The 23,985-nt window shown below is 39.3% G+C and overlaps 1 protein-coding gene across 1 annotated transcript in view; it reads left to right on the forward strand.

Annotated features, from left to right (window-relative positions):
• Positions 1–18,022, forward strand: part of LOC139126679 (uncharacterized) — a 29,988-nt gene extending 11,966 nt beyond the window's left edge. Inside the window, exons 7-23 of the mRNA XM_070692735.1 lie at positions 66–197; positions 925–1,018; positions 1,747–1,874; positions 2,150–2,176; positions 7,245–7,403; positions 7,641–8,093; positions 9,023–9,232; positions 9,750–9,917; positions 10,583–10,756; positions 11,395–11,590; positions 12,426–12,440; positions 12,742–12,852; positions 13,573–13,639; positions 13,900–13,995; positions 15,421–15,618; positions 16,498–16,566; positions 17,418–18,022. Of these exons, the coding sequence (XP_070548836.1) occupies positions 66–197; positions 925–1,018; positions 1,747–1,874; positions 2,150–2,176; positions 7,245–7,403; positions 7,641–8,093; positions 9,023–9,232; positions 9,750–9,917; positions 10,583–10,756; positions 11,395–11,590; positions 12,426–12,440; positions 12,742–12,852; positions 13,573–13,639; positions 13,900–13,995; positions 15,421–15,618; positions 16,498–16,566; positions 17,418–17,468 (2,348 nt within the window). The 3' untranslated portion in view covers positions 17,469–18,022. The remainder of the gene's footprint in view (positions 1–65; positions 198–924; positions 1,019–1,746; positions 1,875–2,149; positions 2,177–7,244; positions 7,404–7,640; positions 8,094–9,022; positions 9,233–9,749; positions 9,918–10,582; positions 10,757–11,394; positions 11,591–12,425; positions 12,441–12,741; positions 12,853–13,572; positions 13,640–13,899; positions 13,996–15,420; positions 15,619–16,497; positions 16,567–17,417) is intronic.
• Positions 18,023–23,985: the final 5,963 nt, after the last annotated feature.

Genomic DNA, 23,985 nt, shown 5'->3' on the forward strand with positions numbered 1-23,985 from the left:
GGGTCAGGTTTACAAACCATATATAACTTATTTTTGATGGCCATTTGATGGTTGATATTTGACAGGGAAGTTTGAATGTCCACGCCAAGACTCAGACATTGTAACAACCTGTGTTAACACCTGTGGCAATGGCTGTCCAACTGGCAAAATGTGCTGCTCCGTGGGATGCAGAAGGGAATGTCTCACTCCAGTTCCAAGTAGGTGTACAACCTGTGTGTCACACAGCCACAGAACCTTTCTGTCCCTTTGAAGGAATTTCTGGAAATTCCCTTGCCACACCAATGCATGTGTTGTAGTACAAATTCCTGTGTCAGAGAGAAGGTTTTCTTGCACATGAAACATCAATCTGACTGCAGGGCTCTCTGTTAACAACAATGTAGTAGCACACGGTCCCTCCACAAAACGTGAGTAGCAGTATGTGGAATGACTCTTGAAAGACTTGTACCAGACCTGGAGCCTACCAAAATACTTTGCGCAACTGAAAATTAAGCAGTGTAGAAGTTTCCCACTATTCCGGAGGATGATTTGACGTGAGGAAAATGACAGACTACTGGTATATGTCACTATTCCTCAGCCATGTACATTTTTCCACTTTTCCGGAGGATGATTTGACGTGAGGAAAATGACAGACTACTGGTATATGTCACTATTCCTCAGCCATGGACATGTTACAAGCCTCAGTGATCTCGCATATGGCAATGATGACTTACATTGTATGTTTGAAATGAATGTTACCGACAGAACTCATCATTACACCTACATTGGAAAGCAGAAAGATTATGTAATCTTGAATGAGAGCATTAATTGATCACAGTGAGCCACGCCAATACTGGACAGTCAAATCATATTTTGTAGAAACCGCTTTCCATTCAGTGCTGTCTGCTTTTTAACAGGTCTCTTTCTATTTGCCATTCTTTGTTGTAGTTGCCCTGACAAGTTGCCAGCAAGCTCAAAGAGCCAGCAAGAACATATGGGCTTCTCCCCTGACTGCAGCTCAGCTTGAAAGATACACTCCAAGGTATCAGTCACTCATGAGAATTTCCAGCTGTGTCATTGAGCCACTGTGCCGATGGCTACATTTAATCCTGTAATGTCCATAATTTGATTTCATGCTAATATTTCCCGCAGTAACATTCAGACCAGTAGTGAATATTTTAGAGATGGTTACAAGGAAGATGAAATGGGTGATTCTCACCAAAATGGCAGAAGCAGGCATCCTTGCTCCATTTTTATACAGTTTCAAAAAAAAATGAACTACTGTAGGTTTTGTTCTTTCCCTGTTTTTTTTTTTAATTTAAAAATGAACAAAATATTCAGTAATTATAATTTTAAAGTCTGCTTGTCATTGTCATTAAAGTGTGCTTGAATACGGTACACTTGGCATTGTTTGTTTCTAGGGCTAGCACATTACAGTGAATTTAGTGATCCTACAACCAAATGTGATAATTTAAAATTTACTCTCTTTCGTTCACTCAAACTAGCGTACACTAGTTCATAGAACTTTCACTATAAGCAGTAGAAAATAAAAATGCATACGTCTGTGTAAAGAATTACCAGTCCAAACGAGTACACTACTTTCGGTACTGTTTGAACATGTATTATTCACCCTATGATGTGCTTCATGTCTACTGCACTGTTTCAGTGCAGTCTAGCCTTTGCTTTGCTTTGCTTTGAGCTGGTACACATCCTGTACATAATGGTATACTATTGAAGTACTTCACTGGTTCTGCATTGGTTGTGTTGTAGATGCACTACTGATGGAAGATACGAAGAAATACAGTGTGCGGAGCACATTGGTATATGTTGGTGTGTGGATCAGAACACTGGCCAGAAAATTGAGGGAACCCAGGTCAGAGGCAATCCAGATTGTGAAGGTGAGAATGACGCTAATGTGTTGTCAAGGATTTTCACATTCTTTGTGATAATGATAATTCTAGCAATCCGCAGGTGAAGTCTTCATGTGTGGTGGCCTTGTATACTGTCAGTAATTCAACAAAACAAAAAAAATCACCAAATTAGTTAATGCAAATATTTTGTGCTCGAGAAGGATTCTCAGTTTATCCATTAGCTCTGAGAAGTGACAGGTAGTCTCTGCTTAACCACCCAATCAAAGCTAACATCTCTCTTTGCCATGGTTTGCTACCTGCAGGTGAAGGCACAGAAGAAGCTGTCACAGGTAGGTTACGAGACAAATCTACTGCCTACGTTTTTCACGACTCATTGTATTCCTCTTATTGCTCATCACTTTTATGTCTGTTGATGTCAACTTCTTACTATGATGTCATCCACTTCAAGATAGCAAGTGCTGACTAGCCCTCATTTTATCACAGGCGTAACCCAAAAATGAAATACAGTGGTGAATGAAAAGTGACCCATGCGGGACTCGAACCCACACCCCCCGTAGACATTACGGATGCTCTACCAACTGAGCTAATGGATCAGTCGGTCCAATGTGGGCGGTCCTGACTCTTAGATGGGGCTTTTCATTCGTTGTGCGTTGATGGTGAGTAAGGCGGCTGAACTCATCACCTAACCTTTCAACCTAAGGATCCCGCGGGATTCTACAGGGCCTCGCACACAAGTCACCAACTTAGGAATCAGTTATTGGTAATGAGGATCAATCTTATGAATGACGCAAAGCCAGAGAAGGGTAAATTTGAAATGACTCACCATAATACGATTTTTTATATGAAATACGTACAGTGGTGAATGAAAAGTGACCCATGCGGGACTCGAACCCACACCCCCCGTAGACATTACGGATGCTCTACCAACTGAGCTAATGGATCAGTCGGTCCAATGTGGGCGGTCCTGACTCTTAGATGGGGCTTTTCATTCGTTGTGCGTTGATGGTGAGTAAGGCGGCTGAACTCATCACCTAACCTTTCAACCTAAGGATCCCGCGGGATTCTACAGGGCCTCGCACACAAGTCACCAACTTAGGAATCAGTTATTGGTAATGAGGATCAATCTTATGAATGACGCAAAGCCAGAGAAGGGTAAATTTGAAATGACTCACCATACGATTTTTTTATATGAAATACAGTGGTGAATGAAAAGTGACCCATGCGGGACTCGAACCCACACCCCCCGTAGACATTACGGATGCTCTACCAACTGAGCTAATGGATCAGTCGGTCCAATGTGGGCGGTCCTGACTCTTAGATGGGGCTTTTCATTCGTTGTGCGTTGATGGTGAGTAAGGCGGCTGAACTCATCACCTAACCTTTCAACCTAAGGATCCCGCGAGATTCTACAGGGCCTCGCACACAAGTCACCAACTTAGGAATCAGTTATTGGTAATGAGGATCAATCTTATGAATGACGCAAAGCCAGAGAAGGGTAAATTTGAAATGACTCACCATACGATTTTTTTATATGAAATACGTACAGTGGTGAATGAAAAGTGACCCATGCGGGACTCGAACCCACACCCCCCGTAGACATTACGGATGCTCTACCAACTGAGCTAATGGATCAGTCGGTCCAATGTGGGCGGTCCTGACTCTTAGATGGGGCTTTTCATTCGTTGTGCGTTGATGGTGAGTAAGGCGGCTGAACTCATCACCTAACCTTTCAACCTAAGGATCCCGCGGGATTCTACAGGGCCTCGCACACAAGTCACCAACTTAGGAATCAGTTATTGGTAATGAGGATCAATCTTATGAATGACGCAAAGCCAGAGAAGGGTAAATTTGAAATGACTCACCATAACGATTTTTTATATGAAATACGTACAGTGGTGAATGAAAAGTGACCCATGCGGGACTCGAACCCACACCCCCCGTAGACATTACGGATGCTCTACCAACTGAGCTAATGGATCAGTCGGTCCAATGTGGGCGGTCCTGACTCTTAGATGGGGCTTTTCATTCGTTGTGCGTTGATGGTGAGTAAGGCGGCTGAACTCATCACCTAACCTTTCAACCTAAGGATCCCGCGGGATTCTACAGGGCCTCGCACACAAGTCACCAACTTAGGAATCAGTTATTGGTAATGAGGATCAATCTTATGAATGACGCAAAGCCAGAGAAGGGTAAATTTGAAATGACTCACTATACGATTTTTTATATGAAATACAGTGGTGAATGAAAAGTGACCCATGCGGGACTCGAACCCACACCCCCCGTAGACATTACGGATGCTCTACCAACTGAGCTAATGGATCAGTCGTCCAATGTGGGCGGTCCTGACTCTTAGATGGGGCTTTTCATTCGTTGTGCGTTGATGGTGAGTAAGGCGGCTGAACTCATCACCTAACCTTTCAACCTAAGGATCCCGCGGGATTCTACAGGGCCTCGCACACAAGTCACCAACTTAGGAATCATTATTGGTAATGAGGATCAATCTTATGAATGACGCAAAGCCAGAGAAGGGTAAATTTGAAATGACTCACCATACGATTTTTTTATATGAAATACAGTGGTGAATGAAAAGTGACCCATGCGGGACTCGAACCCACACCCCCCGTAGACATTACGGATGCTCTACCAACTGAGCTAATGGATCAGTCGGTCCAATGTGGGCGGTCCTGACTCTTAGATGGGGCTTTTCATTCGTTGTGCGTTGATGGTGAGTAAGGCGGCTGAACTCATCACCTAACCTTTCAACCTAAGGATCCCGCGAGATTCTACAGGGCCTCGCACACAAGTCACCAACTTAGGAATCAGTTATTGGTAATGAGGATCAATCTTATGAATGACGCAAAGCCAGAGAAGGGTAAATTTGAAATGACTCACCATACGATTTTTTTATATGAAATACAGTGGTGAATGAAAAGTGACCCATGCGGGACTCGAACCCACACCCCCCGTAGACATTACGGATGCTCTACCAACTGAGCTAATGGATCAGTCGGTCCAATGTGGGCGGTCCTGACTCTTAGATGGGGCTTTTCATTCGTTGTGCGTTGATGGTGAGTAAGGCGGCTGAACTCATCACCTAACCTTTCAACCTAAGGATCCCGCGGGATTCTACAGGGCCTCGCACACAAGTCACCAACTTAGGAATCAGTTATTGGTAATGAGGATCAATCTTATGAATGACGCAAAGCCAGAGAAGGGTAAATTTGAAATGACTCACCATATACGATTTTTTTATATGAAATACGTACAGTGGTGAATGAAAAGTGACCCATGCGGGACTCGAACCCACACCCCCGTAGACATTACGGATGCTCTACCAACTGAGCTAATGGATCAGTCGGTCCAATGTGGGCGGTCCTGACTCTTAGATGGGGCTTTTCATTCGTTGTGCGTTGATGGTGAGTAAGGCGGCTGAACTCATCACCTAACCTTTCAACCTAAGGATCCCGCGGGATTCTACAGGGCCTCGCACACAAGTCACCAACTTAGGAATCAGTTATTGGTAATGAGGATCAATCTTATGAATGACGCAAAGCCAGAGAAGGGTAAATTTGAAATGACTCACCATACGATTTTTTATATGAAATACGTACAGTGGTGAATGAAAAGTGACCCATGCGGGACTCGAACCCACACCCCCCGTAGACATTACGGATGCTCTACCAACTGAGCTAATGGATCAGTCGGTCCAATGTGGGCGGTCCTGACTCTTAGATGGGGCTTTTCATTCGTTGTGCGTTGATGGTGAGTAAGGCGGCTGAACTCATCACCTAACCTTTCAACTAAGGATCCCGCGGGATTCTACAGGGCCTCGCACACAAGTCACCAACTTAGGAATCAGTTATTGGTAATGAGGATCAATCTTATGAATGACGCAAAGCCAGAGAAGGGTAAATTTGAAATGACTCACCATACGATTTTTTTATATGAAATACAGTGGTGAATGAAAAGTGACCCATGCGGGACTCGAACCCACACCCCCCGTAGACATTACGGATGCTCTACCAACTGAGCTAATGGATCAGTCGGTCCAATGTGGGCGGTCCTGACTCTTAGATGGGGCTTTTCATTCGTTGTGCGTTGATGGTGAGTAAGGCGGCTGAACTCATCACCTAACCTTTCAACCTAAGGATCCCGCGGGATTCTACAGGGCCTCGCACACAAGTCACCAACTTAGGAATCAGTTATTGGTAATGAGGATCAATCTTATGAATGACGCAAAGCCAGAGAAGGGTAAATTTGAAATGACTCACCATAATCGATTTTTTTATATGAAATACAGTGGTGAATGAAAAGTGACCCATGCGGGACTCGAACCCACACCCCCCGTAGACATTACGGATGCTCTACCAACTGAGCTAATGGATCAGTCGGTCCAATGTGGGCGGTCCTGACTCTTAGATGGGGCTTTTCATTCGTTGTGCGTTGATGGTGAGTAAGGCGGCTGAACTCATCACCTAACCTTTCAACCTAAGGATCCCGCGGGATTCTACAGGGCCTCGCACACAAGTCACCAACTTAGGAATCAGTTATTGGTAATGAGGATCAATCTTATGAATGACGCAAAGCCAGAGAAGGGTAAATTTGAAATGACTCACCATACGATTTTTTTATATGAAATACAGTGGTGAATGAAAAGTGGCCCATGCGGGACTCGAACCCACACCCCCCGTAGACATTACGGATGCTCAAAAATGAACTTTGCTTGTACCATTCCTCGAAAATGAGTTTGTTGGATCAGTTTGATGGGATGTATCTATCATTCCCCTTTGTCTACTCAACCCAGAGTTACCTGTATCGGTGCTTGTATGCTTTCTACGCAGACTGACTTCAAAAGAAATTTTCAAATTTTCTCGTCAGTGTAATGCTGTATGTTTGCTTACCAGCAGTGGGTTTGCTACATGTAACCTTGACACTATTATTCTGCCCATACAGCCTGTGGAAAGTTATTTTGATGCTGGTGAGATTGAGATTGGGGCTGAGTTTTGAAGGGCCAGTCTCAGTAACAAACTGTTGATGATTCCTTCGCCATTTCTATTTTTGATATCAACTACAAGTTTCTTGTTCTACGCTTCAAAGCATGTTGAGATACACAGCGCTTGTCAACTCAGCCTGTACATGTGCAAACTGCATGGTTATTGAGTGAATTCTGGTCCAGACTACTAGAATTCAAATGTAGACAATAACATTACCTCAACAGGTACAAACCCTGAGTTTACAAACCAAATAGTACATGTAGGTGTCTTATATACTTTGGGGAGTGGAACAAGAACTTGCCATTAACATACAAAACAAATGATCCTAAAACAAAATCATCAAAAAGTGACAAGTCCCGGCTTTGAAAGACATGAATTGATAAGACCTAAATTTGCATTTCAGTGTGTGAGGAAGGAGAGCATATGCAAAGATGTGCCCAGAATCTATGTTACCAAGCGGTATGTCTAGCTCACTCAGCAGCTGTTTGTCGTGTCAATCCTTGTGGAGTGTGTACAGTAAACTTCTATGACCATATGAACAACATCGTTGACTGCAATGACGGTAAGACACTGGCACCGTTTGTCAAGAAAGTCCATATAAACATGTATACACAAGCAAAATAAATGATAAAATATGAAATATGTAAAAGTGTCACAATAAAAAAAATGAATCACAATGCTGTTTGTACTTTTAGAGTCATCCCACAATTACATTGCGCACTTTGATGGGATTCAATGATCTCACCAAAAATCAAGCTTAGTAATTTTGCATTTACTGTTTGTGTACTTCTACTATTAGGTTTACAAACCTGTCAGAAGAGACGACAGACAGCCTTGAACTCAAACAACAGGGGAGTTCTGTCACCAGACCTGCTCAAAAACATCACCCACCACTTACCGGCCATGGTGCAAAGTGTGGTGAATCAGCTGGGAGGCGTCTGTGGCATACCCAGTAGCATGTCAGCCGGAAATATCCCTGGATTTGACAAGCTTGAAGGATTGCCAGATGTGAATGATATATTCCAAGTCCTATTTGGTCAGGGACACGCTGACCTGCCTAGTCTGGATGACCTGACTGATGCCATTGAGTCTGTCGGTGGAGATCTTGCTGAAGCCACCGGATTTACCATTGAAGATATCTTTGATCACTTTTCCACCATTGGAGACTTCATTAGAGATTTATTCATAGGCGGTGATGATGATGATTCAAGAAGGAAACGAAGAGATGAGAGTGGACTTGGCAGTGCTGCAGGTAGAGTTACATAAACCATATATAGTAATTGAACTTTTGGTGATTTGGGTTCAAGGGTCATCCCCAGCTCCTTATCACTGCCGGCAGGGTTTACCCGTGCGGCAAAAGTGACTTTCAGTGGAAATCTTTTCCCGAGGGAATTACAGCCACAAAATGCTGCAAAATTGTCTTTCTCTTCTGATTTGTTTTGCAATCTGGCCATTGACCATCCACTTGCAGTAGCTGTGATTATTGATATACTGAGCTCAAAACTATGTATGCCTTTGAGAAGTTGTTGAAATAGAATCCCCATACACTAACATCATTTTACAAGAAAGTCCACGCTAACAAATATATATGGGGATAAATAAATGGCTGAAATAAATAATGATTGTTTATTTTTACAGTTTTATATACCATGCGAGAGTAGAAAATTAAAACATATATTATCAAAGAGTATCAAAAAAGTGAAACACTGTAAGAAGGCTTGGTTGGCTTTACCCTCCAATAGCCCTCAATCTAGTGTCAGAACTGTAAAATACCGTGTGGATAGTGCATTGAAAAGCAACAACACATATGTTGTGCTAACACTCTTCAGGCCACAATAGAACTGGAAAACTGATAAAAACAGCCTCACAAGTCCATTAATTTTCATCAGATGTGAGTGTACAGACCCTAAAAACAGCAAGATGCTTTTTCTCCTAACAGGAGAGGGAAGGCTTGTTGTTAGTATTACTGTATGTAAGTTAATATATCCATATTTGTGCATTGTCATCAGTCTTGATGCATACTACGTTAAAACAACAGCCATCACAAACTGCAGTCAGCCAACTCATGCATGGATATGTTAAAGTTATATATGTCTGTAAAGGCTCATTTACATGTATTCTTGTCAAGTGTCACATGGTGATCACATGATACAGTTCTATGGATTTCTCTCCCCTCAACAGTTGTGGCACCTCTCTTTGGCCCCTACATTGCTCAGTGTGCTGATAATGGTGCCTTTGAATGGAAACAGTGTCATGGCAACACCGGTGTATGCTGGTGTGTGGATAACACAGGGAAGGCTTTTCCAGGCTCTGTAACAGCCAAGCCCGCATCGAAGACACTCAGATGTAATCAGAATGGGCAAGTAGAAGGAACTGGGCAGGGCCAACAGTGTAAGTATATCATACCCGTGACAGTTTGTTTAATAGGATTGATATCGCTGTCAACATTATTTGTACCACTGAGAATAGGTTTGCTCAAATGCCAACCAGCGGCTTTACAGTGATCGGGTGTTTGTACAAATGAAAAACACTCAGCAATTCCAGATCTGAATAATTGTGTGTGCACTGTGCTGAAGATGACTTCATAATAAGGTGTAAACTTTAGCAATGTTTCACAAGAAATAGGAAAATGTGTGTAAACTTGGCAAAACTGCTTTTAGCCTATTCACTCCAATTCCCTGTAAACTGGTCTGCACCATAGATAAAAATATGTTTAGGCAAAACCATGATGGCAAAAGTGTGAAACAAATTGCACTAGACTGCAGGATTATTCTGTTATTTGCAACTGCCCAATCCATTTATATGTGGTGAGTATTGTGCTCAGTTATTCATGCAAATTTCCAATGCAGGAAAACAGAAAGTAACTTTTTATTTTGGTTTATATGTCTCAATGTTTTCTCTCTTTCAGTCACTTGTCCCAATGGCAATGAACTACAGCTTTGTCTGGGCGTAGGTTGTTCACGGGATTACTGTCCCGGCAATCCAGATGCTTTCTGTGTCATCGATCCGTGCAACAACTGCGAAGAAACCTGGAAGACCTGTGAAGATCTTGGAAGTACAGTGAATTGCAGCGAAGGTTGGTAAAAAACGGCATTGGGTGTGTCTCACACTACCAATGACCTTGAGAAAAAGTCCTGCACTTCCCTCTGTAGATAGCTCACTATTTTGAAACAACAATAACAAGATGGCAGTATTGCTGAAGGTGATGACTATTTTGACCGATGTTTGCAGTGTAAGCGGTGAACAAAGAAAACAAACATTTTTGTGGCTACTTCAGTATCAATCACTCTTCCCACCCAACAAAGTCAAATGTGCTTTGACCAAGGTCTGGTAACAAATTAATGATGATGACAATAACAACAACAACAACAATAATATAACAACAACAATTACAACAATAGTTAGCGTTAATAGTGGTTATAGTATTTACAGTGTCCAAATCAATGTAAAACTTTTAATTTGGTCAGAAATGCTAGATCTGAAAAGACTTTAAGAATTGTAACAAATAAAGCTTAGAATGGAAGCTGACAAAGTGATCAAAATAAACAAGTTTTAATTCTCTAGACAAAAAGCTTGTGCAATAATGAAATTCCAAGTCTTCTAAGCTTGTATGTGAAAAAATATTTCATTGTAGAACTGGAGTTTCTATTTTTACATAAAATTACTTTTGACATTAACATTTGACCATGCACAATCCATTAATAATTCAATGTGTTCCTGTCATTTATGTATGATGCTTAGCCACACCAGGACAAATGTGCCCTGATGACAAACCAGCTCAGATTTGCCCAGAAGATCTGTGTGCCAAGGCTGTCTGCAGGTGGAATCACTGTGCCACATGTCGTATGGATGTGTGTGGTGGTTGCCAGGCCAAGTTCTATGATGAAAACAAGCAGGAAGTCAACTGTGAAAAACGTAAGGCTATTTGAAGTTGTAACCCAGTCTACATACAAAGTGTGCCAAAGAATTTTGTTCTGGTATTGAAATAGCAAACAGATGCTGATGCTGTATTTTTGGGTTTTGAACGCTTCCAAAGCTGCATGTGTCTGGAAGCCGAATGTGACATACATGTATTCATGTATGTATTTGTGTGTGCACATTTGTCAATAGTAAATAAAGTTCCAAGGTGACTGGTGTTAATTAAGTAGTCAGTTCTTTGATTGCACTGCAAATACATATGAGTGACATAATTACCTCAAAATTTGTCAATTGGATGTATTTTGTCAGACTCTAATAATTATAACCCTCATGTATGGAATTTTCATGTCAACACATCAAAGGATCAAAGATTGATGCAAAAATAGGTGTTGATACACCCATCCACGCAATTGACAAATTACATCCAATGGACAAATTTTGATGCACCAACATTGATGAGATAGACGTTGGTTTTCATGACATAGAAGGACAAAAGGACAACTCCTGTATTTTTTGTCAAAAGATAGCATATGCTATATTGTTAGTGCTTTGGACTTGTACAACAGAATTTAAGAAACTTTGTCTGTGTTGATTACAAATCATTGATATTGCCTCAATATTTTGTTCTGAAATAGCTGTCAGTAAATGTTTGCTGGCAAACCAGTGCAAGACGGGTCGCATAGGTGAATACAGACCTCAATGTGACGGCGACGGCAAGTTCAAATCAACACAGTGCCATCCAAGTACTGGCTATTGTTGGTGTGTCAATCAAGCTGGTGTCGAAATACCAGATACCAGACAACGAGGACAGTCAAATTTGGTCAGTGTTTTGTTATATGTATTTATTTGCAATCAAGATAGAATGCGTCTAAGGGACATATATTTGGACACTCAAATTTTTACAACTCTGTTTTGGTCAACCACTTGTGGTGCTTATTTTGAAGCTCTTGGAACAGGTAAATTTTTCACTGGCTTAGTTTTGTGAAAATCAGGGACTTTATTTTTCCCCATAGAGCTAATACAGGGATGGCGGTCATTTGGAATTTCAAATATCAGTAAATATTGAGTAATTTGTTTCTCTAGTACCAAATTTTGGTTTGATTTTGAAAGAGGATGGTTGAAAGTTTGCTTGACACGTGACTATGAGTTAAGTTCTAACCATTTGATCTGTAAACTTGCATATATGTTAAAAGTTAAGTTACCTATAGACCCTACACATTCTTTCCATGATTAAAAAGTACCTCAAGGATCCCATTGCCCTATAGAGGGCAGTATACCTAAGTGTTCTCTCCAGCAAGTGTATTATGATAATGGCAGAATCAGAAGTGCTAATTTTGGTCACATTTTAGGTCATTTAGAGTCAAAGACTCTATTTTATTTTATAATTTTTATTTCCTTATTGTCGTTGAGTTACTTCATGAAGCTTGATTTTTCTTCAAAATTGCTATATTAAACTCAACTGGTATTTCAACTGCAATAGTGCATGGATGATCCATTAATTGGCATTCATGGAATACTAGATTACAGTCTATTTTGACAAAAGTAATTTGCCAGTGTTGTATTTAATCAATTAATCAACTTGCACTTTATTAATTTCATCATTGGAAATGACTTATACATTACAATACCAAAGTCAATGAACACAACTTTTTTTTTCATTTTTCAGACTTCATCCAATCAGGTTAGTGTCTCTCCAAAGTTCACACTCTTAGTTGTCTGTCATCTTCATAAATCCTTTATGTGACCCATTTTACCTGTTCATATTCCTTGGTTGAATGATTTTCATGAAGCTTTACTTCAAATGACGATCCTGTCCATGATATCACAACCAGATTTCAACAGCTCTTAGAGCCAGCACTCTGACATTGTCGTGTCTGTCAAAACCCATGATCTTCTGAACCTTGTATTTTATCAATACATTTGTAATTTGTCTCTATTAAGAATTGATCCAAAAATCAACCATATGAACATTCAATTCCCAGGAAATTAGCAAAGCTAACACACTTACCTTTGTTCAACAGAAATGTGAAAGTGAGTTTTATCATCAGAGCTGAGTTCAACCTCATCAGAGATGATCTTGAAGCCTTCAAAGAGTAAGTAGTGAACAGTGACTTGTCTGCAATCTCAATAAACGTACCAGCTATGTTTCTTGTTTCTAGATCCGGATTTCATCATAAATTTATCAATATTGTACGTTTAACCATTTAAAAATCGTATTCACTGAAGAAACCTAATTTGATTATTGATCGGTTTGTTAGCATTGGATATTCTAGATTAGATTCACAGGGAATTGATTATACTGTATATTGAATTGTATATCTCTCAACTCATTGGGGTATTATAGTGTACATGTAGTTGTACAGAAACTTTAGTCAGTGTATTGACAAGCCAGCCTGTGCCAGAGAATAAATATTTGGTTTCTGGTGGAATTTTGGGTGTCAAAACCTGTGGACATTGTGGAACATTTTGCAACAGAAAGTATGGATCTGCAATCCAACTACAATAACTTAAAATAACGTATTGTCTGTATCATCCTCTATTTCATTTTGTAGCTTTTGTAGGTAAATTTTGAAAATAGAAAATGGCTCTCCATGGGCTTTTAGAAAGTAAATGCTGTAGAGGCTTTGCATCCTGTGGCACAGAATGAACTCAATGCCAAACCATTTAAATCTGATTTGTAGTCATTTTATAAATACTGGTGTCTCAAATCCTGATTTCTGATTGCATGTTGGCCCTTTTGTTTATGTCTTTGAATTTATTAATATGTTTCACCAACAGTATTTTCCTTATATCTCTACTATTTCATTTCATAGATTTCTCACCCAACAACTAGTCACAGAATTCAACCTACCTGAAAGCAAAATGATTCAGAACCTTGAGGTATGTGAACTTTCCTTTTTTGGTCATCTCGGCAATGATAAGATGATCCTATTGACAATATGATTCTCTTTTTATTCAGAAATTTGGTATTTTGTGATGAGTATAAGGTAATGCAAGGCCAATATAAACTTTGATATATCAGTTTATGTGAACCACTTAAGGTTTTTTCCATACATTGCTATTGGTCCACACCGATGAACTGTACGAATTCTGAATGCAAAGCGTAGCCTGACATGTGTGGGGTTTTGGTTATTTTGTAGGTAAGGGAAGGCAGTATCATTGTACAGTACAGCTTAGAAGCAGTTGATGGCTCTAATGCTTCAGTATCAGATATTGCATCGTACATGGAAAGTAAGGTAAGCAGCCTGGTCATATTATTACATGCCTTGCATATTGAATGTCACGGGCTCCATATGATTCAATAGTAACTCTGTTGATGATGTTGCCGGCGACATAATCATCAATTGACTGAAAGTTAAAGCCCCTGTAGCTGTAACTCTTGAAATTTGTTGACCTGAAAAAGGCTTTCTATTTTCTCTGGTTTTCTTTAAATTCTACAAATTTAAAGGATGTAGTCTTTTACTACTGAAAAATTGGACAAGTCATTTAAATTTTAACCTTTATTTTGATTTTCCGCCATTTTTTAACAACTGGTAATATTACAAAGAAAACAAAACATATGATGTCCAGTGGAACACATTCAGCTCTAAGCATTATAGTGGACCACTCTGTTGTTTCTGTGAAGATTCCAATGCATACCGGTATATGCACGATGTACAGTGTTTTTGTTTTATTTGCATTAGGGCGCCATTTTATGTTTGGGCAAAGATTTATTATTTATCTTGCTCAAAATTGCAAGTGCAGTCTCAGTGGACAGTTTATTATACTTGTATAAACACCCCTCAATGAGTACATTTCCATGGACTTGTTTTAGTTTGGAAGTAAAATTTAAAAAAATGGTAAAGATACAGCTATTGGGCCTGTAACTCAAACTTTTTACAACTTTACAACTTTGGGATTTAAAAATGTAATGGTACATTACATGTTTTACATAGGAAATCCAGTTTTTAACAAATTATACATGAAAAATTGATAAATATAACAATGCTTCATTCTACAATAAAAGCTATATTTTAAAGGATTTTCATCTAACATGGAAATGAAGGGTATGATTGTCATTTGCAAATAATCCTACATAATTTAGAGTGAAAACTATGGAAGAGAGGCATTGAATAAAAACATTTTATCCCAAAAAAAGGGACTACCGTAAGTACCCTCCAGGCAGGAGACCATTGGTCTGCTGATGTTGGGGTAATATGGTCACCTACCACCTGCACATAGTCCCTTGTTTAGGTGTCAGTAGGGCTGTTCACGGTCACAGGTTTGTTACTAAGAATAGCTGCATGTGCAACATTGGACACTGCAGCTAAAAAAATTTGGACAAATTTATCAGTGTTTCATGTATGGCTGTGGTCAGAGCTTGCAGTCTGGGCTGTTAATATTTGTCTTTGCTGGTGTTCATTGTGACATTTTCAGTCGCCGATTAAGTTATTTTTGTTGGTTTTGCATGTGTAATTTCCAAAAATGTAATTGTGATTTGCAAACAAATATTTATTTTTACATATAAATGAGAAAACATTGACATTATTTGCATTTTATTATACATGGTGAGCATTCCTCAAATTGTGAAAGTGGTATCACAACAGCGTCTCCAAGTAACTTTGATGTGATGTCTACACTTAACATTCATCCCAACTGTCTTTTTGTTTGTTTGTTTCTAGTTCAAATCCGGTGGCTACAAAATAACCTACAAAGGTCAGGAATTTCCCATAGATGCAGAGTCACCAGAGTTTTCAATGCTTGAAGGGGAAGGCACAACAACAGACGCTGGCAGCAGCAGTGGAAGTAGTTCTATTATAATTGCAGTCGTCGTTATACTACTAATTGTTTGTATTGTCGGAGTTGTAGTCGGTTATCTGGTATGTCCTTCTTTTATCACAGAGTATTAAAAGTAGAGTGGATTTAAGTGGAGAACAAAACAGAAAAAACAGTCCAATTTCTCATAGCGTTAGACTGCTTCAGTGAGTCTACCATACCCATCCGAGTATAAGCTTCTCCACTGATTACACAAGAATTTTTAAAATGCTGTACATCTGTGTATAAGCCCCTACTCTAGTTAAACTCAAATACAGAAGGGTTAGGAGAGTATACAATGTCATTACAGTTGGTGAAATTACTTGTCAGATCAAAGACACTATTAAAAGATGTTAAAACAATGGTAAATTGAAGTTCCCATTACAGCATCGTAAGGAAAATGACACATTTTCTAGAACCTTTATGATTCTGTTACTGTTCGTTCCCCATTACCTATATAATAGCAAAATCAAACTCCATCTGCTGTTGTTGTCATTACTATTATTATTATCATCATCACAAAGCTGAAATTTTTTAAGTGACCCCAGCTATTTTCAGTGGGATTTAGGAACATTGGTACTTTTAACCCCAAAATAGTTTCCATGGAAACAGGACATCACAAAAAGTTCATTTTTGTTAGTTTTGACCCTGAAATCATTGTGAAAATCAGACCTATTATTATTTATAATTCTTTTTTTAATAATGATTATTATCATTATTATTTTTGCTTTTGTATAATTATTGTGTTTACATAAATGAAAGTTACAAGTTTTCTTCAATAAAGCTCGAACAAAGCAATGCCTTTATTTTCCATAACATTTACCTTATTTTATATTTAAAATTTGCTAAATCTTTGTCATCAATTTTCAATTTAAATTTCAGTTGCCAAATTTAGATTTTACAGTCCATACTGAAAATAATATTTACTTTTGACCAAATTTTAGGTGTATCGGAGACGGTGCGCTCCAAATCAATCCACAGCAAAATACATGAGAAGTGAAAATGGTCCAGAGGTGAGTATTGCATAGAGATCAATGCACTTTAAGTTAATGTAGCTCATCATGAAACAACACCAACTTATGCCAAAAAAGCTATGTCAAAGGGACAAAAGCTGGAAATTATGATAATATTTTCATAATTTTTGTTCAAGAAAAGAAGTACGTTTTGGTATGCTTCTCCCTGAAGTAGGTTGATACATAACACAATTTGAATGCAAACCTAGTACGTTGTGTACAACATGCAGTGTTGGTGTTGATAGATGAATTCAGGTCCAATCCAGAATATATTATTCAACGTTAACACTAGACATTACATGCACACTGGCCGTGTTCATACATAGTTGAACACAGAGCAATTCAACTTTATTTTTAGAGTAGAAGAAGAAACTGTATTGTGACAAATGGACAAATGGGACAAAAATAATCAAAAATGCCTCTAAAGTTACAGCTAATGGAACTTTAACACATCACATCAGTTCAGATCTCGTGCATTTCAAATCAATGGTATGCATTTACTGCAGATTTGATGTCTCCATGGTGAGAGAGGCAAGGGGCCTTGTCTATGCTGTCAAATCTATGCTTACAAAGTAGGTCACGATGTGCACATATCGCAGCATTTGATTGAAGTCAGGTCAGGTCGGGTCGGGTCAATCAATGCAAACAGAGTAGGTCAAGGTATACAGTAGACCTGGAAGATCTGTCACTTGAGGGAGTCCCTTCCTATCACTAGTTCACATTAAAATGCAAGAGACAGAGCGCCCTCAAGTGAGATTGAATTCAGTATTAAATATTTCATGGTAATATGTTTTCAAGGTATCAACAGAACTCATTTGTAACATTTACTGATGCAATTTTCAATTGATCAGGTGTCCTTCTCAACGGATACATACAGCCTTCCAGCACCGGAAAATGCTTGATGAAAGATAAAGAAAGCAGAAGCAGGGAGACAAAGCAAAAGTCACAGAAGTTGTGTTACATCAGATCAGTACATACGGTGGTACTTAAAAACTTTCACCGCAACAGTATTATTATGCAGATTGTTTGTACAGGTAGACTGAGTTTAGTGTCTTAGGTTAACATTCTGAGAGAGAGTATATTGGTCATTACTCGGTTGTAATCTGAGATATTCTGATATTGAGTCTGTGTGATTTGGATAAACGTATGAGTCAGTCAAAACCCGCCAATGAAGTCGTCGTGGGACAGTATCCCTCTTGTTATAAGAGAAAGTGTGACATTGTTAAAAAGTGTGAGTTATTCCAACACAGCGTGTTGGAGTTAGTCACACACCTATGCAGGTCATGTCTAATACAGTGACACCGCATGAAAAAAGTTACTCTATTACCTTTTGAAATATGTCTTCTTTGTGCTACTGGGTTTTCCGTAGGGAGGGGCAGGGATTCATGGAGAGGGCTTCTTGTAGGAGTAATAGGATTGAGAGGGGCAGGGATTCATGGGGAGGGGCAGGGATTCATGTAGAGGGTTAGTGAAGTGATAGGATTGGGAGGGGCAGGGATTCATGGGGAGGGGCAGGGATTCATGTAGAGGGTTAGTGAAGTGATAGATTGAGAGGGGCAGGGATTCATGTAGAGGGTTAGTGAAGTGATAGGATTGGGATGGAGGCAGGGATTCATGGGGAGGGGCAGGGATTCATGTAGAGGGTTAGTGAAGTGATAGGATTGGGAGGAGCAGGGATTCATGTAGAGGGTCAATGAAGTGATCGGATTGGAAGGGGCAGAGATCCATGCAGAAAGCTAGTAGGAGTAACGTTATAAATGTGAGCAACCTGCAGTTTTCGTACATGCTGTGATTTGCTAGAAATTAATCTGTTGAACTGTAAGCTTGTAGTGACCTGTTACATCATACTGAGATATCCCATTGAACAAGGTGCAAAGGCTGAAATACAAGGGGAAGGGATGCTAGACATTTGATGGTGGCATTGTGCGCTCTGAACGTGTGTTATGAAGTATTTTGGAAATTTTATTTAGGTGTAGTATTTATTTAGTGTTTTGTATCAATACACATCTAATTTTGCTATGTCTCAAAAATAATTGAGTGCCTTTTGTAATTACCTTTCAATTTTGTAAGAATAATATGTTATTGACCATTTGATAATTTACTATGATGCTTTGTGCAAGATTGTCTTGGACACAAGATTTGTAAATGTTTTTTTACTTTAAAAGTGAGTATTTATTCAACAAGTCTTTATGTTATGTTGTGTTCTGATGCCAAGCTGCAGTTGGTACAGTACACTTGTCGAAATTCTCAAAGTCTAAATTCTTATTCTGTCTAATGACAGAAAGCAACAAAATGTTGTCAGTCCAAAAGTATCGCAGAATACAGTGCAAGGCAGGGATAGATGGCTGACAGTATGGGCTTTATCATTTGCCCAACCAGTAGAAGGAGCACAGACAAAGCTTACTTTGGAAAGCTGACGTACAGTTGCCATATTTTAGACGATACGGCAACTTTTCGTGATTTCAAACATAATTCTGATTCTCATCATTGCTTGAAAAACAGCAGTGGAGAACTAGAACCAAGAGAAGTCACATAGCGTTTGCATTTTTTCAGTGAAATGTGATGATCAAATTTTCAGACTGACTGAATGCTTAATGGCTTTTTCTAATTTCTTAAAATTTAATTTGCGTGACACTTTTCAGCGACAACTAGGTTTTTGATACCTCGCCTGATCAATGACAGTGTTTCAAATTGAACCAATTGCAATGTGACTATCATTTGATGAGAGTAATTTCTGTCAGTATTTGTGCAAATGTGATATGTAATAAAGTTAGTGAGCAAAAATGACGGTCATTTCCTATGTAATCAAAGTCTGAAAATATTAGGTAGAGGCTTTTACCGTGACTTAGCAAGAGATGGGAAATATATGAATACAAGTTGAGGAAGACACAATGAAACTTTTGTTCACAATTTAAGACAATTTCCACACCTCTTCATGTCATGAGGCTTGTTAGGTAGGTCAACCGCTATCGGTATGCTGTATTGTTTGCAGTTATCAAATATGATCACTTTTATCATTTCACTAACCTTTTTCATTTTTGTATGTACAGCATGTAACGTCTTATGTAATGCCTCTTTATCCTTTGAAAATAATTTTCAGAAAATGATGTCCTTTTTTTGCCCTGTGTTGTGACAGAAGCATTGTCTTTTTGTAACATCTTTTAACCATGTCATTTTAACACCAACAGTCCATACTTGACCATGCAATTATGAACAAAATCAATAACAAACTTGCAAAATCGATGAAAAAACTAATCATACTTTCAGAGAAGTTTTGCATTTTTATGATTCTCTAGTTTTAAGTTCAAAGGATGGCACTGGCTCTCGTAATCTGAACGAGGGAGCATGGACGTGTAGTTCTAAATTAAGTGAGCATAGTACATCATAGGGGTGGGCACATTGCTTCTGTATAAAAATCCACCTTTGGGACCCACTCAAACTAAGAAATAATTGCAAGACATCAGATTCCTAGGTTTGTGACTTGAAACCATTCTTCTTCTCTCAATTTCGCACAATCCACCCGTAAAATACAGGTCAAAATGAACTGTTGGCATTAAAATAAGAGTTTCCGAAAATGTAAAAAAAATATTTTCCACTCCAATATTTATTTTGAACTTTTAAGTGATTTTCTTTCTTCAAAAACAAGAACTGATCATGGCACTGTTTTGCCTTGTATGTACAGACAGGTCCACACTCATACTTTTAGGCCTCCAGCAGTGAACCACCACAGTGCAGTAGCACACTTAAATTGGCAAATTATTACTGTTATTTTTTCATTTTATTTTGCTGAGAGCACACAGAGAGACCATTTTAAATCAGTTCAAATGTAATCATTCTCAGGAGAAAAAATGTGTTTGTAACTAAAGCATGTTGAAAATAACATGGTGTACGTCTGAGAGCCAATGACATAACAGGATTGACCATGTCACAGGACGTGATGGATAGGTGTACGCAAAGCATCCTTGCTAGCTTTGTAATGATACTACTTGCCTGAACACATTCTTTGGTGGCAAAGATGTACATAGTGTGATTGACACATGCCGTCGCGGAGAATTGTTTATGGCAACCAAAAGTTACTGTTTACCGTAGAGCTTTGAACCGAGATGCAGAACAGCAACACAAAAGTGATATCAGTCTGTCGATATGCAAGGTAAATGGATGCACACTCTGCCTCGTCTTCTTACTGTGTAAATACTTTTGAGCACTTCATGCATTGTTGAGACTGCTTCACGCACATCTGTCAGCTTTTAAGCCAGGAAAATGGTCTCCATTGATTCTTCTGACAAGTCATGCAAAATCTGATCAAACGTGTCTAGTGTAATCAGAACAGCTTTATCCTTCCATCCCATGTGTCGTCCTGATTAAACCAGGTGGTGTGTACTGTACTCTACCTTCCATCGAATCAGTCATGCTCTATAGGTTCAAATTGCTGTCACTACGGCTACAGACAGTTTTGTGCAATAATAATCAAGTTTCTTCCTGGCTGGAGTTGAGAAATCGCAGACTTTCCCACCGCCATGTATCAATACATGGAAACTAAACTAGTGATGAAAATTATTCCACCAGCTTGTGCCTGAGAAAAGAAGTTACCATGTATGCAATATTCGTCAAGCTTGGTGTAATACAATAAGGTTCTGGAGGAGAAATTCAATCATCATTTTTACCCACCAAACAAATGGTTGCTCATGAGATTTCAGGATGTAGAATTTTTTATAAAACGGGGTTTAAAAATGCTACCAAAAATGTGGTGGTTCAACCTGTGTGAGTGTGTGGACAATATTATGTACATTTGAAATTCAAGCTCTTTATAAGATATTCTAGAAGTACTTTGAAAAATTGTGACAAATCAAGCAAACAAATCTTAGAAAGCTATGCTTATTGTAGGACTACTTTTTAAGTTTTTAGGACATTGAGTAGATTTTTGGCAGTGTTTCTATTTCAGGTGAATTGGCATATTGATGCACATGAACAATAAAACGATGTGACACTAGACAGACTGATCAACCTGCATGTTGTTTTCCTGGATGATAGAGACTGATGGATTGATATATCTAGTGATGTTTGTAGACCAAGGTTTGATACATATCCTGTGTTTATTACATTAGGGGAAGGCTCTATTAACTTACTTAATATTTAAAGCCTTATCACTTCGCTCAAGGATATGCCTATTGTTATAGGATTGGGTCGAAGTTCTGGGTGGCGTATCCATGGCGAAGCACGTGACTCGTTGGTGGGCGGGCTATAATTTTCCTCTCGGAAACCACATTACTTTTCCAATCAATTCCGCCATACATGTCCTTGACTCGGCCTGTTGCAAATGAGGGAGAAAGTCCGGTTGCATTGCAACCTATTTATACCCTACAAATTTGCATATTGCGGATCCATATCACTCAGTGATGCGGCTTTGAATAACTTAATATTTAAAGCCTTATCACTTCGCTCAAGGATATGCCTATTGTTATAGGATTGGGTCGAAGTTCTGGGTGGCTCACCCGGCGTGAACACCATGCCTCATACATATGTACCCGCCTCCTTAATTCTAAAGTATCAGATCATAATCATACACATACCCATTCCAAATCTTAACCTCCCATACCCCACACCCATTTCACAATTCTACTCCCTTCACCTACATAAATGTACGCACCCAAAAGAGAAACACATGTATTTTGCCTGAAGACTTATTTATTTCATATGTCATTGCAACAATAGGTTACACATGGAGAACGTCTGAAACCACACCTCCCTATCTTATAACAAAACATAGTTAACAGTACTTGTTTATCGGAGAAAAGTAGTTTCATGGACCCACGTCACATTGCAGATATACTAATTAATGATTACTGGGGAAGGCTTTAGAGAAGCCCACCAGGTCGTTCATATATTGATAAGCCTCTGCTTTATGGTCTAAATTATCCACTATACTCATTAAGCTATCTGCTATAGCTCCAACTTGGGTTACTTTTGCTAGTTGCATATAATAGTTGGCTGTCTCTTCTGCTCGCCAACCCACATGGCTCATTAACGCATGAAGGCCATTACCCTCCATGGCCAGGGAAATAGCGCAAGCACTTCTGCAGCCATGAGGAGTTTCACCTGCATCTATCCCTACTTCTTGTAAGTAGGTTTTTAGTCGGGAATACGCTAATTGAGATGAGAAAGGTTTTTGATCCGTAGAGCCATGTGAATTGATTGGCCGGAAGAGATAACCCGTTGACAGATCAACTCCAACACTCTGCGCCAGCTTAAAATAAGCTTCGACGGTGTTAACTGGACATATGAAGGGATCGGCGCATCGCTTAATTGCAAATACATTGGTGGACGAGCCTCTCAAAGTTTTTCCAAATGTGTGATTAAATAATAATCCAGAGTCATCGGGAAACCGCATAATTTCCTGGGTTTTGACATGACCAAGGTCATGTGCCCTGTCCCCTGAAAAGGATAACATCTTAAAAAATGCTAGATCCCTTGCCAATACGTAAACGCGAGCCGGTGCGGTAGATAACACCATCTGATTAAGTATATGCTCAAAAACCAGCTTCATTTTATTTATAAATAGGGGTGTGGCCTGCTTTGCTGTTATCATGGCTCTTGCCTGTTCTTCTGCTATTTTCTTTAAGTATCTAGCGACCAAAGCCGATTCTACCGGGTTAGGCCTATCTAAACCGACCTGAGAGGAAAAAGCTTGATAGAATGTTTTCAATTTTGAAACCATATTCTTAGCTGTGGTAACACGAATTCTCTTAGGGCAATGGCATTGTTGATATCCAGGAAGACCTAAATATGGACAGATTATTGTGTGTACTTGTGTTTTAGCATCTTTGTCCTTATAAATGAGAAACCGAACTATATCTTGCGCTGATGCCATCAATAATGATTTTGGTTCATCCAGTCCTGTTAGGAAAGCCTCAAATTGTTGGATTAAACGATCCTTTTGTACGTCGTGTGCCGAACGATTACCCAGCACGTCCTTCATTCTGCTGTCTATGGCTGCAAGATTAAATGCACTACCACTATCATCGATGGGCTGTCGTGGCTGTAGAGGCACTTTTGTGCCACACGCCTTGCATTGTGGGGAAGCATCATTGGTCGTGCCACACATCCAGCATGTGGATTTGTTTTGTGATATGATCCAATATGGCCGCCAGGCGGCCATTTTGTTATGATTTTTTCGTGTACAAAGCCATAATTCAGGCATATCTCAACTGATTTTATTCAAAGTTGGTACAAGGACATTGACCTATGTTATACTTATGCACATTGAATTGTTTTGTGATACGATCCAATATGGCCGCCTTGTGGCCATTTTTTTTATGACTTTCCATGTCCTGAACAATAACTCAGACATGTATCAAGCAAATTTATTCAAAGTTGGTACAAGGACATTGACTTATAGTATACATAAGTACATTGATTTGT

Source organism: Ptychodera flava, unplaced genomic scaffold (assembly GCF_041260155.1).
Source record: "Ptychodera flava strain L36383 unplaced genomic scaffold, AS_Pfla_20210202 Scaffold_118__1_contigs__length_203095_pilon, whole genome shotgun sequence".
In the NCBI taxonomy this organism is placed as follows: Eukaryota; Metazoa; Hemichordata; class Enteropneusta; family Ptychoderidae; genus Ptychodera; species Ptychodera flava.